This window comes from Suillus paluster, assembly GCF_016628075.1.
Source record: "Suillus paluster strain FC165 chromosome Unknown EDB91scaffold_25, whole genome shotgun sequence".
NCBI classification, from domain to species: domain Eukaryota; kingdom Fungi; phylum Basidiomycota; class Agaricomycetes; order Boletales; family Suillaceae; genus Suillus; species Suillus paluster.
Window position 1 is genome coordinate 451,564 of NW_024537585.1, and position 13,789 is coordinate 465,352.

Genomic DNA, 13,789 nt, shown 5'->3' on the forward strand with positions numbered 1-13,789 from the left:
TGGCCTTCTGCTTCTCCGATTGTCGCATTATGATGTTCTCTTCTGCCAGCCACATAAGTGCGCTGACGAAAAGCGCTAAGAGAGATCCAACAATAGAGCCAGTGATCCCTCCAAAGAGAGGCGTTAGCGGCCAGGCCTACTTGTATCATGAGCGTGTCCCTCGTTAGATGATAGATCTAACTGACCTGCCACGGTCGATCCCAGTGCAGTGCAATTAAGAAAGCGCCGAGCCAACAGCCAAGCAGCGTCCCGACAGCCGGATAAACCAAGGCTCTCTCTATCGGATTTCGCGGACTAGCACAATGTCAGGCAAAGTGTGAAAGGGCAGACAGTTTGAAAGCTCAGCGAATAAACGGGTCCAGGTGAGCCTTGTGACTAGGGACGGAGTATCGGAGGAAAAGGTGGGGGAACCCAGAGCATACGCTGGTGCGAATGCGGATAGCAGTGCTAGAATGATCGCCAGCAAAAAGTATGAGGGAGATGGCTTTACATGCGTTCAGCGCAACTCTCTCGTATGATACGTTAATCTCATCACCTTGCAGCAGGAGCGCCGAACAATATTATGATTGCGTGCAACAGTAATGCTACACATGAAGTGAAGATAGCCGCTTTTCCTAATTTCTAAGAGACAGGTAAGAATGTTAAAGTGGGAGTAATGAATGATCAGGAAACGCACTGTGAATCTACCCCATCGAAACCGATATCTATCCACTTCAATCTCATCACTAGTTCCGCGGGAGGTATACTCAAAACACCACTGCCTGATCCACCTCGCCCATCATACTTGAAGAACCAGCCAGCCCTGCAACGATCCAAGCGAGTGTTAGGACAGGGACTATCCGTGAGCGCGTCAAGAAACTGCGATTTGGATCGGGCTGTGAGCGTTGATTTAGCTGTCTAAATTAAATAAATGAGATGTCCGGGACAGGAACAGGGCGGTAAACGCTATGAGGCTGCTGTGCACACCTATGACAGAAGTGTATTGGGCATATGGGAAGAATGCGTGTTGGGGCTCGTCTGTAAAAGAAACTACGGTCTTGTTGGCAGTTGCTTTCTCGCGGGCATTTCTGAATGAGTAGACGTGTTAGCTCATACGATGTGCATGCATATCACCAGCGGCTACTTACTTCAGTACAAAAATCAGATCAAAGCGATGTAACTCCGCCCAACTGAACTCACCGGATTTTGCCGAATTACTGTTTATCGATATGATTCAATATCCAGGACCACAATCCTCGGGACTCGGTCAAGTGGTTGCCCCAAACGACCTAAAGAATCTGCTCAAGGTATGTAATCATATAACCCATTAAGCTTGCTCACAATTTAGACTGCGCAGGCCCAAAATCATGTGGGTGGTCTACTCTACATGGCAGGACGAATGCCAGCCCTACCACACCTCCTCCAGCCCCAGACTAGGATGATACGCGGTCGCGTGCAGCGCGTCTCACTCACCGCGCATGCGGATGTCGAGTCTTGTTACAGGGAGGAGCTCGAGTCCATATTCTGCTGGGAGATCTTCGACCCCTCCCGCCGCCCGGAGCTCGAGTCTTACCCCGCTTGATATTGGGTATAGCTCCCAAAGTCTCTGACTGATGTGCTGAGCGGGTGGGTCGCGGGTACCAACAAACGCGTCCCCACAGTTGCATAGGAGATGCTGGGTTCGGATATGCCTGCTAGGAATCAAATGAAGCTTGGAGATATGGACGTTTGTTTGTACTGCGAGAGATATTGTACATGGTGGGTGGTGTTGTTCGAACATCTTGGCCAATACTTCATTCGTTTAGCAGATATCACGAGGGCACTTGGACGTTACCGATTGTCTGAGTTTATCATTATTCTTGGACCGTGGCTATAGTGACAGCCTAGGGATGGCCTTTGTATACATTCCGGTAGTCCTCACACGCGCGAGTATGACTCACATGTACACAATTGCACATCTTTTTTTTGACCATCTGGGCGCGTGTCTTGCAACAGCGACTTCGGCGGGACCCCCTGTGTCTGCCCCCCCCCACTTGTGTCATGACACAAGATCGACAATCTTCCCTCTAGTTGGTTCGCCTGGAACTATTACTTGTGTAGGCGGTTCCTGACGCCTAACGCTCATCTACTCCTGAATCCCTGAACTGATCTACCATCATACCGTTATCCACGCCACCAACAACCACTTGGAACGGATGCGCGAAGAACATATATTTCTACCTATCGATATGTTCGTCATCTCGGACTTCCAGGGATCAACGTCAACCGCCAGCCCGAAACATGTGTATTTGAATGTAAGCACGATTCCACGTGCAGACCATCTAGATTACATCATGTCAATGTGTTGCCGTCCAGTCCAATTGACATTCTGTACAACTACTACTGTCAACGAACCTTCACACACTCATCCACGCTCGTAGTGACCTCGTGCTCCCAAACCGCTGGATGACCGCCCTTGCAAATGTCAATTGTCAAAGCCCTGTTTGAATTCTAACTTGCACGGTGGGCAGTCTAGTAACGATCAGATTGTACGATGGCAATGCGGGTAGCAAATATTCAATGTTTCATGAGAGCGGAGTCGTGAATGAAATCCTTTTGTAAGAGAAGGGGCACTCGTTGAAGTAGAACAGAGCGGAAGTAGCGTAAGTGAAGGCCATGGATCGAGAAATAGTGAACATATAATGCGTAAAGTCCCGGTAGTTGTGCACGAACCAAGGGATATTGTATAATCACGAAGACAGGGCAGTCTTCTGTTCCCGACACTTGTGCCATGACGTGCCGTGCGCGAGACTACTTAGATCGAACTGCGAGGCGTGATTGGGTATCACCAGCGTGTTGCCTGGGGCATACATCACCGGGTGAAAGTTGAGTGGGATCCAGAGGAGAAGCCGTCCGTCGGGACCGACAACCCAGCCTTCCTCGTTTGGAGCAAGAGAGGCTGCTAGTGGTGTGGAGGAATGTGGGAGGAAGGATGAGGCGGAATGAAGAGCATGTGTTGGGTTGGATGAAAAACGAATTGGCGGCACTTTCAAGGGTTGGTCCCGGTTGAGAAATTCTAGGTCCCACACCCGAATGGTCCGGTCATATGAACCAGACACAATGCAGTTGCCATCGGAAGAAATCGCAACAGACATAACAGAGCCAGTGTGTCCTCCAAGAGGGGCACTCAACGACTTGCCGGTCTCCATATCCCAGACTCGGATGGTCTTGTCATCTGAACCAGAGACAATGTGTTTCCCATCCTGCGAGATTGCGACAGACGAAATAACTCCAGTGTGGCCTCGGAGCGAGTCACCCAATGTTTCGCGAGTGTTGATATTCCACACTCGGATGGTCATGTCATGTAACCCAGACACAATGCGTTGCCCATCCGGCGACATTGCAACAGACCAAATCCAGTCAACCTCTTGGAGAGGGGTACCGGATGCCTCGCCAGTCTCCATGTCCCATACCCGGATTGTCTTGTCGAATGAACTAGACACAATGCAATTTCCACTGGGTGAGATTGCGACAGACATGATATAGTCATTGTGACCTCGGAGAGGGGCTCCTGACGCCTCTCCAGTTTCTATATTCCACACCCGAATTGTCTCGTCATCTGAACCAGATATGACGTGTTTCCCATCCCGCGAGATCGCGACGGACCGAACCAAGTCAGTGTGGCCTTGGAGAGGTGCACATGATGCCTCTCCAGTTTCTAAATTCCACACCCGGATTGTCGTGTCAAATGAACCAGATATGACACGATTGTCCATTGGACGAGATTGCGACCGACTGAACAGAGCCAGTGTGCCCTTGGAGAGGGGCACCTAATGATTCGCCAGTCTGCAAATCCCACACCCGACACTCTTGTCGGATGAGCCGGACACAATTCGATGTCCATCCGGTGAGATTGCAACAGAGTTGATGGAGTCAGTGTGGCTTCGGAGAGTAGCACCCAATGCCCCACCATTACTTGTGTCCGCATCCCACAGCCCGAATTGTCTTGTCGTATGAGCCGGACACTATGCGATTTCCATCCGGCGAGATTTGCGACGGACACAACAGAGTTAGTGTGGCCTTGGAGAGGGGCACCTAACGCCTCGCCGGTCTCCGCATGCCACACGCGGAATTGTCAGGTCATGTGGAACCAGACACGATGCGATTGCCATCCGACGAGATTGCGATTAGATGAAATGAGGCCAGTGTGGCCTTGGAGAGGGGCGACCTAGTGCCGTGCCAGTCTCCATATCCCACACTTGGATCGTCTTATCACGAGAGCCAGATATAATGCGAGTACCATCAGGTCGAGATTGCGACAGAGCTAACGGACTCAGTGTGGCCTTGAGAGGGGGACCCAACGCCTTCGCGAGTCCCCATATCCCACACCCGGATTGTCGTGTCCGATGAGCCAGACACGATGCGCGTCCCATCCAGCGATATTGCGACACACAACAGACTCAGTGTGCCCTTCTAGGGGTACACCCATTGGCTCGCCACCCTCCGCATCCCCGAACCGTCCCATCATATGAACCAGACACAATGTGTTTCCATCGCGTGAGACTGCGACAGACAAAACCCACCAGTATGTCCCTCGGAGAGGGGCACTCAATGCCTTGCCAGTGCCGCATCCCACACTCGGACTGTCATGTCACATGAACCTGACACGATGCGATTTCCATCCGGCGAGAATGCAACGGACGTAACACATTCAGTATGGCCTTGGAGAGTGGCGCACAATGCCTCCCCAGTCTCCGTGTCCCACACCTGGATCGTTTCCGTCATATAAACCACCGACAATGCGTTTTCCGTCTGGCGACTGTGCAATCGACGAAACCGCGTCACGCCCATGGAGTATCTTTTCCATCTGAGGCCATTTTACGACATAGCCAGCAACAATGCGGGGGCGTGCAAGGGAACTTTGCGGCGAACTTGCGAAATATCATCGACTGCGTTGGAGCGAATGGCAGAGCGGACAAATATAAATGTGGAGTGCTATGTAAGATCGGTGGCTGCGAATGTTCGAACGAAGCGCAAGGGCGTCCCTAGGCAGCATCGCCGGTGTGGGTTATACTTGGTATGGCCCTATAATCTACTCGTTAGAATCTAGTGAGTCTAAGAACGAGCTCGAACTACGCACCGCAAACCAGTCTGCGATGGACAAGAGGCACACCACCGACCCGCCGACGCTTTTCATCAGAGACAGTGCTTCCAACCACCAAAGGAGCCGCTCTCCCGTCGAAGAGAGCTTCGATTTCCTTAGCGAGTGATGGTTCAAAAGATGTGGCTGCCACATGCGTCCCCCAGAATCGACACGAGTATGATAGCTCGGCCGGTATGGACACCTTCACTCGTCTCTCCAAGTCAGCGACAGCGGAATTGGCCAGGTAAGAACTTTCCAAGGAGCATATGTTGAATCGAAAGCCCGCGCTCCATGACCCGGAGCGAGGCCAAGGCAAGATCGCTCTGTACCGATGAGATGTCGACGAAGAAAGTCGTGGCTCCGTGACTCATCTGTGAGGAAGTCGTAGAAAGATGCGTGGAGGGGGCGTATGGAAGTTTGAGAATCTGTGGTCCCGGTGAGAAGCGAGCTCAGTGGCCGAATAACCCGCTCCAATTTGTAACGGCCGCGCCCATCAGGAAAATCCCGACGAATCGCGTTCAACGCAGCGACGGGAAGCGGTTCCAATGATGCGAGGATTTGCCCCATAACAGACCGAAATATGGGGATGGCTTTCTCGCGCTGACCCTCTGGCATGGTGTCTGCCAAGATCAGTCTATACATGGCATCCAACAGAGGTGTTCCTTTTTCAGATGCAGTTCCGATTACAGCTTCGAAAAGGTCCATCAGATCTGGGCCCACTGTGTTCGTGTCACTTATATACTCGCAGGCAAGACGAGCCCATTCGAACAGGCCATCAGATTTCTCGGCGAGCGTCTTGAAGTGCGCATCATTAAATATATGACGCAGATCTTCCAGTCTGTTTGAGATATACAACTGGATATCTTGCTCTGTCGTCACGGGCGAGATATCGTCCAAGGAGACATGGCGAACATGCGATGCGGTGTGCAGGACGTTATTGATATCTTCCAGTGGGCGGGACGTGACGAGAATACGGAAGTTGTCAGGGAGTTTGGAAGAGGTGTTCAGTTTGCCAGCGAGCAGACGAAGAATTTGTTCTCGGGAGGCCTTCTTGCCACTCTCGTCCAATGCCTCGATGACTATCAGCACGGGAGTAGTGATGGCTTTGGAGGCCTTCCCGACTGGTCCAATGACTAGCTCCTGCCATTGCCTTGCGATGTCTGTGGTATCCTTGAGTTCGTTGCGATCGTGAATCGCACGCGCCAGCGTTCGCCGCACGGTAGGATCACATCTGGCCAAATCGCGAGCGATCGTGGTGAATATTTTCTCGTGGCGAAAGTCAGCTCCTCGTGTGCGATCGAAGCAGAAGAAGGCTCCTAGACCCCCCTGCTCACTAGACCAGTTGGCTATTGTATGAGCGATAGCTGATTTGCCTTTCCCTGCAGTGCCGGACAACCAGAAGATGGACGGCACGTCCTTCTCCGTGCTACAGATCCAGGACTTGATCTCGGACAGAATGTCCTCCCGAGTGCCTGGGAGACAACGTTTGGAAGTATTGAAACCAGCACCATCAGCACACATCATCCCGCTGAGGTCCAGATCCTCCCCTAGGCAACGCGTCGTCGAACGTCAGCGAACATTCAGAGTGAATTGGAGTCAACTCTTACCGGCACGGTGAATGATTGTCACAGCGTCACGAATCGCTTGATCTCTGAACTGCTGCATGAGACTATCCAGAGCCTCGCTGAAGCTCTGAATCTTGGCATCTGTTTCGCTGACGATGTTTTTGCCAAGTCTTACCCCTGCGCGAAGAGACAATGTTGAGTGACAGGCGATGCAGTAGTGCGATCGACTCACAGGCGCTCTTTGTCTCAGAGTAATGGGTGATGAAATCGGCGCATTCCAGCGTCTGTCGCGCTATCTTTCCGTATATCGCTACCATCGATTCAATTTTGGCCAATGCTTCATCTTGCGTCATGAAAGCATAGATCTCTGACATCTTCTGGAGCAGACTAGACACAGCAGCATCGCGGTCTGCCTGAGCGATGATCATCTGTCACTAGATATCAATAACCTGCGAAGGTGAGAATATGGAAGCAAGAGCACCTTCGACGCGAAGGTGAATATGCTCAACGCCACCTTTGCATAGGGATGGACCTAAGTAACAAGGTCAGTCGGTTACAAAATCGAGATAGACGCTCGTACATCTGCAAGTCCCATCAGCGACGGAGTTGAACAACTTCAGTGGTCCAAGAATCACGGAGAACGTGTCAATGGTATTTGGGATGGATTGTAGGTTGTCGGATGGTGAAGCTATATTTTGGGCCATTCCTGGGACATTTTTCATGCCTTCCATATTTTTGGAGGCATCAGCGATTTTTTCATCTACAAACTTCGGGTTAAGTTGTTCGGCCTGATGACGGAACTTAGTACATTATCGAAAGATAGATAAGAGCGTCCGATCTACAACAGTGGAACTTACGTTCGCAGCGCGGGCATCAGAAGCCTGTTCGGGAGTGGGTGCCACGGTGAGCGTTGAATGATCCTGCCCCAGCAGTAAGCAATGATGATCGGATACAGGATATGCCCAGAGTCGATATTGCACCTACCTGAGTTGTCTGAGTGGTTATGGGATCCTGTGCCCCGGAACTTGCAGCCGCGGGTTCAGGGATCGGAGACTGTCGAGCGCTTCGAGTGGAACGGTTGGTCACCTTGCCCAATAAATTGCGTACCGATCCTGGAGGTTTTGTGCGAGATTCATCCCCTGAAGGGGGGAGAGAGGAGACCTAGAAAGTCATGATTAAACACAACGAATAGACGTAAGCTCAATATTGAATACCTCAAATTCGCTGTCTCCACTCTGCGCTGGCAAATGAGGGTTTGAGTGGCTTCGCGGGCCCAGCAATCGCGAAAGCCGTTTCTTCATAACTGAGACTGAGTCTAAAGAGGTTTCTAGGTGAAAGAGGACGTGGATGGGACGTAAGGTCGACAAGCGCCCACCCGCAGAAGATATTTACATAAGTAATGATGGAAGCGCTTATCACTTATCATGCAATTATTGGGGGCCGAACTTCAAGCTTCATCGATTGGCATGGTTGAAACATTGAAGACAGATTGGTCAGTACTGGTGTTCTGCATATCACAGGCTGCCCGGTAGCGAGGTCCACGGATTGCCTGCCTTTGTTTGCCAGCGTGCAATGTGCATGCCTGGTTAGACGTGCGCCGAATACACTGACTTCTTCCACAACCCCTTATCCCATGACCCAACCTATTAATTAACCCGGGCGAACCGCTACTACGCCAAGTCTAGATACATCCAGTTTGGCATCCTCGGCCTCACCTACTTCCGCCATTTCCCATCAGCGGCGCACCAAATACTACATCCAATCCTGCACAACTGGAATTGCGAGCCGTCTTTTGCTATGTCACCAATCACATACAACATCGGTTCCACAAATCAATCAGTCTATTTATCCGCGTATTTGTCTCCCCCACCAATACTCCGACTGCTGTTTACATATCCTCTGTCATTAAACTTGAAGAATGTGTATGTGATCGGGATGGCAGGGATTGAGGAAGAAGGTATCTCTTTCATCGGGGGAACAGTATGCAAATAGTCCTTCGTGCACCCCGCCCACCACTCATCCATCCATAGACAACCAGGACCTAGCAGACTGCACCCTCGATCCATTCTCATCATCAAACTTCACACTTGACCCAGATGTTCAAGCCGTACTTTGTGGCTCAGACCTCAGCGTAAAGTATACCAAGCTATCAAAAACTTTCCAACACCTCACACGAAACCCCGGCTGCCAATTCTCGGTCACAAATGAAGACAGCACATTCCCGAGCGCGGATGATCGCTTGCCTGGAGCTGGAGAAGGATCCGATAAGTATCGGAAAACCCGCAAAGACGATGTTGGATTATATTCAAGCCAAGTAAGTGGTCACCCCATCTAGCTTGTGGTGCTTTTCATCAATGCGCTTTTTGACAGGGTGAAATTCGATCCGAAACGCACGATAATGGTCGGAGATCGCTTGAACACTGATATTTTATTCGGACAAGCTGGAGGTCTTGCGACGCTCCTTGTTCTGACGGGTGCGTATTCAAAGTCAATAATCAATACTTGGCATGAACATTGTGTCCTCAGGCATCACATCGAAGCAAGATATCACCGGCCCACATGCTTCACCAATAGTACCCGACTACGTCACCCAGTCTATCGGAGAACTTCGCATCCTCGATGGAAAATAGTTTTAGTCTTCTCCCGTGCATAGAAGGGGCTAGTCCTCAGAAGAGTGGATTAATTAGATATCTAGAGCTACAATTTGAATAGAAGGAATTAGCGCTAATGTCACGCCTGCCTGAGGATGAAGAGTCGCACAGTGGCGGGAATGCAGGGGAGTCATCAGGCATGGGAAATGGTCCGTCGAGCTCGAATATTTCAATTGTTATCGACGACTAGCTACCTTGAAGTAATTAACTGCTATTTAACCCCATTAACCCCAGTTATTTCGTAGTTAATTCAATCCAGGACTCACCAGTTATAACCTGTTTAGTTATGACCCGGGTTAGTAACAACACTGGTCACTCACCCCGATTTTTGATCTCAGCGCTCATCGGCAAAAGAACTAACCACGAACATTCGCTGCACAACCCTTCCTACTGCCTCTCACATACACTCATGACCTCGCTCCAGCGCCTCCTAATAATTACCACCATGAATGATAGAATATATGGAATCGTTAGAATTCTGATATCATGTATTCCCTCCCTCTCTATGTATCGTTGTGCCACAAGGAGACGACATGATCAGCAAAATATATAACCCAAGACTTCGGGGTGAGGAACTGATAAGTGACAACGCTGCATCAATATCGTGCCGTCAAGGTGGATAGCTTGAGTCGTGGGGCAAGGCCGCAAGACCATTATCCCCTTGCAGAGGCCAAGCACGCGAAGAAATGAAGTTATAGCAGCGCTTGGCACTAAAATAAAACCAGGAAGTACATGGGGTACTCACCTAGGACACGATGCGATACGCATGGTCGTTTCCTGGTAGGGGTGTAAGATTTCACGCTAGCTTGATGCCTATTGTAAGATTACCTGACCTATGCCAGGAATGGTTAGTCATGCCGAGGTCGGACCCAGTTGTTCTGCCGGTCACCGTTACAGGTGCTACATAGTATTTCCTCAGACTCGTAATATCGTGAGGTTATAGAACTCACCAGTGGTATTCATCTTTACAACAGCAAATCTTTCTCTTTGCGTTCACTTCCTGCTTCACAGACAGCACTCAGATGGTAGCAACCGATCTACCACGATCCCTGATTCTACCACCTGGACACTCGAAACTTCTTGCATTTGATATCTTGGAATGCAATATGAAGACCAGACAGGGCCGCCTGGTCAAGTCATACTAACTTCTTCGAATAGGGGGCGAGGAGCTGGTAGACACGCACGTCATCAAGACAGGTCAAACACAATAAAACATAGCGTGCTATGCAACTAACCAGACATTTTTGATACCCTTGTACCTTCTGCATCGGCGCATCTCAACCAAGGAAACACCAGACAAGGTCAGCCAAAACGCCCTCAATTGCATAAACATATCTATCGAAGGTGGGTTCTCCCCAGCTAACAAGCTCCCCGGGTGCACGAGAAGCAAGCACAGAGGAACACGGGAGGTCTATACCTGAAGGTGAATATGAAACTGCAGGTACAACTGTGACCATCATGATAGTGCAGCTAGGCACCTTGATCTTTGAGACGAACCTGCCAGATTCCAGAGGGTAAAATTTGTCGGACGTATTGAGCCTCGTTAGCGTATTATAGGACGCCACAGATAAATAATATGTCCCTTATAACTTCACATGGGAAAGGAAGTTGTCCTTCCGAGTTGCATGATTTATGGAAATTTTCGAAGGTGATCAGATGAAGACGCCTAGTGGTACACATAGAACCGACTGACCATGAGCGAACAACATCCATGAATTCTTGCATTGGTTGAGCACGCGGTCAATATGCGCCCCTCGACCCTCGGGCGGCGTGAAGCGTCCTATTATGGTTGTGTCTACGCGGAGCTTACTTCAGCATAAAATAAAGCATCAAGCGGACTTTCAAACTATTTCTCTCATCAACCAGCTCGAAAGCCACGAATGCTCGTCACGCACAGGGTTGCTCCATGCACCCAAATTTCTGAGCGAGTTAAGGTCTGAGTATTCCAATCCCCCTCGATAGGCTCTAGCAGAGCCCAGCTGTAATCAGCTGTACGACGTTCCAGCAAAACAGCTTCGTTTCTCCTATCCCGAAGATTCTGCTTATGGCAGAGGAGGGCGAGAATGAAGGCTTTGAAAACGTCGCGGGGATCGGGCGAACTTGTGTCTGTTGTTTAGCAGCCAGTTATCGCTATCGCGCGTGCGCCTGTGAAGAAGGCGCTTAAGATGATTACACAGTACGTGACGAGGAATAATTCAAGTTCGCTATTGCGTTAGTAGCTTGACTGAGTGCAGGCCACCATAAAACTATGGCGTGAATATGTGGTTACCAGTATTGATAGCCTGCCACTGCGGGTAACAATCTGGCGAGTGCTGCTTATGTTGCCACTGTTGGTAGTCTGGCTCAGTTGCGGGGCACTGACGAGCTGTGGCGAGCATATATTCTGTCCCACGGTCAGAGTAATCATGAACTGCCTCTATGACTCGGAGGCCAATACCTCCTTGCGTAAGGGGCGAGAGGCTAACTACCTCTGCGTATGAGGCGCGGTTGGTTGCATCATTATGCGATGGGACTGGTTTGCCCTTGAGCTCGCTTCGTGGCTCGCGTATCCTTCGTGGATCGTGAAACTCGATTCAGACTACTCTCGGACTGGTTCTCTTGAATTTTTTTCTTGCTGAACTCCTTTGTGGAGTGTCGTCTTTTCGCGAAGTTTTCATTTGTGCTTGTTATCCGTGTATCGATATGTGGGCATTGCTTAAAGAAGGTAGTGTCCTAGTCGGTAAATATTGGTGATAAATGTGTTGATTCAGGTTGAGATAGACAATGTGCATGCTACGCGCTGTAATCCGCGCTGTTTGCGGGATAAGTTCGCTCCGTCTCCCTCCTGCTAGCATTCCAATAATACATGGCGTCCCACTGTCGGTTATTAGACATACCATCTCCGTCTATGTTGCTGGGCTTGACGGAAATCGCGACCCATATATGTTATTGCAAGTGTTGTGAACCGGTACTCCTTACTGATTTTTCAGCCGACATACTGGCATTATATCCAACTTACGAGGCTTAAGCTTACGACTCGGACTACTGGGGCTGCAGTACTGTTATATTTTCAAATCAACATCATATCTAGGTCTTCGAGATGCAAGGGCCCCATTACTCCAGCGGCAGGGAAATTTGACCAAGTGCAACAACCCAGCAATCAACTATGTAAAGGTTGCTCCATGAATGCCCGCCAATGCGAAGGCAGGACATCGACTCACCCTTGTGACATGCGAGCTCCCTGCTATCTTGAGGGTCCTTCTACATTAGAAAAGGGAGAGGCAACGCAAGACGTATAGCCATCATTGTCAATCTATCACAAGGCGCAAGGCTCAGAAGGGGATGCAAAGCAAACTACTCATACTCACGGCACACATATATCCAGAGCAGCAGCCTGGCAAACCGAAGCCGCAAACGCCGCCAACCTCGGCGCATTGTGAATCCCTGCTGAAAACAGCTGGTGTCGCACTGACAGACATAGATGCTGTCAAAGCAGTCACGATGGCGAGAAAGGAGAAACGCATTAGATGTACGAGGAGATGTGGGATCTATTAGACAGGTTCTCGATTAACTCTGAGGTAGTGCGTGGTAGGGAAGACGGCAGTCTGACGGCTGGCTTTTTATGTTCTGAAAACATGCTGGGAATGAACCATGGATGGCGTAATAGTTATTCTTTCATCGGCTCGGTGACTGGTCGGGTCCGATTAGACAGCCTATGCAACGTTCGGCTCCATCTAGTGAAGAGAAATGGAACCTAACAATACAATAATCAATGACATACTTGGTCCAACTTACGATGTCGAATGTTTGCTAGCCGCAAACCACAATAAATCTGCGCAAGAAACTGATACAGTAACAAATATAACTGACCTGCAATCTGCATGACGTCCCCCCCGATGCCGTTGTTTGCACGATGGAGTTAGCGTTACAAATGGTCCCTGCGGTTCAACTTGGCTAGCTGCAAATGGCATCAGTTGAGACGCTGACGTCTTAATGGCAAAGATATCCCAAATCGCTTACTTCAGATGAGTAAGAACTTTGCAAAATAGTAATGCGATATGATTCGTTAAGACGCTGTCGCCTGGTCAACCGACCGCCAAGTTCCTCGATATTCGCATCGTGCGACATGGTGATGAAACGTCACCTCAATATCGTATCTTACTCTTGCTAGGAAGAGAATGTAGGTACATCTGACATCTACGAGAGATCGCCGCTGTTCAAGTCGGGCAGCTTTGGTACAGTGCAAACGTCATTCGACCGCATGTGCTTGAAATGAAGTGGTTGAAGTACCCACACGAACGGATGATACTGATAGCATGTTGCACACACGAGCAAGTAGGGAACATGCTGCGTAGTATTTAGGTGGTCAAGCAGCAACCGCTGAGACCAAGGATGCTGACGCTCTTCGTCAGATGTGGTACGTGGTGCCTTGAATCGTGTCCTCAGCAGACAACGTTATTCTGGACATCCGTTGATCAAACATCGACCCATGA

General features: G+C 49.9%; 4 protein-coding genes across 4 annotated transcripts; 2 read left to right on the plus strand and 2 right to left on the minus strand.

The window, feature by feature from the left end:
• Positions 1 to 1,208: 1,208 nt before the first annotated feature.
• On the plus strand, positions 1,209 to 1,561 carry EDB91DRAFT_1248428 (uncharacterized protein; the record flags this gene model as incomplete). Its single annotated transcript, XM_041322934.1, has 2 exons — positions 1,209 to 1,286; positions 1,337 to 1,561. The coding sequence occupies 2 exons, from the start codon at positions 1,209 to 1,211 to the stop codon at positions 1,559 to 1,561; spliced, it is 303 nt and encodes a 100-aa protein (XP_041177360.1).
• A 5,385-nt stretch (positions 1,562 to 6,946) lies between these two features.
• Positions 6,947 to 8,063, minus strand: EDB91DRAFT_1336569 (uncharacterized protein). The gene is made up of 7 exons (XM_041325541.1): positions 7,881 to 8,063; positions 7,774 to 7,827; positions 7,651 to 7,752; positions 7,524 to 7,586; positions 7,247 to 7,466; positions 7,148 to 7,198; positions 6,947 to 7,094 (listed from the first exon to the last, which is right to left on the minus strand). Exons 1-7 carry the CDS (start codon positions 7,965 to 7,967, stop codon positions 7,054 to 7,056), a joined length of 618 nt encoding a protein of 205 aa, XP_041177361.1. The 5' UTR covers positions 7,968 to 8,063; the 3' UTR covers positions 6,947 to 7,053.
• A 63-nt stretch (positions 8,064 to 8,126) lies between these two features.
• On the plus strand, positions 8,127 to 9,296 carry EDB91DRAFT_1347105 (HAD-like domain-containing protein; the record flags this gene model as incomplete). The annotated part of the gene is made up of 4 exons (XM_041325907.1): positions 8,127 to 8,646; positions 8,705 to 8,980; positions 9,002 to 9,140; positions 9,193 to 9,296. The coding sequence occupies exons 1-4, from the start codon at positions 8,464 to 8,466 to the stop codon at positions 9,294 to 9,296; spliced, it is 702 nt and encodes a 233-aa protein (XP_041177362.1). The 5' UTR covers positions 8,127 to 8,463.
• A 3,033-nt stretch (positions 9,297 to 12,329) lies between these two features.
• On the minus strand, positions 12,330 to 12,854 carry EDB91DRAFT_1133154 (uncharacterized protein). The gene is made up of 3 exons (XM_041318724.1): positions 12,665 to 12,854; positions 12,518 to 12,609; positions 12,330 to 12,460 (listed from the first exon to the last, which is right to left on the minus strand). Exons 1-2 carry the CDS (start codon positions 12,818 to 12,820, stop codon positions 12,541 to 12,543), a joined length of 225 nt encoding a protein of 74 aa, XP_041177363.1. The 5' UTR covers positions 12,821 to 12,854; the 3' UTR covers positions 12,330 to 12,460; positions 12,518 to 12,540.
• Positions 12,855 to 13,789: the final 935 nt, after the last annotated feature.

What these genes read in the sequence shown, in the direction of transcription:
- EDB91DRAFT_1336569 (XM_041325541.1), bottom strand. Translation starts at nt 7,967, where the DNA reads ATGAAGAAACGGCTTTCGCGATTGCTGGGCCCGCGAAGCCACTCAAAC. An exon ending in CTGATGCCCGCGCTGCGAAC is followed by an intron (nt 7,467 to 7,523) that starts GTAAGTTCCACT and finishes TAATGTACTAAG; the next exon opens with TTCCGTCATCAGGCCGAACA. An exon ending in TATTCACCTTCGCGTCGAAG is followed by an intron (nt 7,095 to 7,147) that starts GTGCTCTTGCTT and finishes ATCTAGTGACAG; the next exon opens with ATGATCATCGCTCAGGCAGA.
- EDB91DRAFT_1133154 (XM_041318724.1), bottom strand. Translation starts at nt 12,820, where the DNA reads ATGCGTTTCTCCTTTCTCGCCATCGTGACTGCTTTGACAGCATCTATG. An exon ending in GCTCTGGATATATGTGTGCC is followed by an intron (nt 12,610 to 12,664) that starts GTGAGTATGAGT and finishes GCCTTGTGATAG; the next exon opens with ATTGACAATGATGGCTATAC.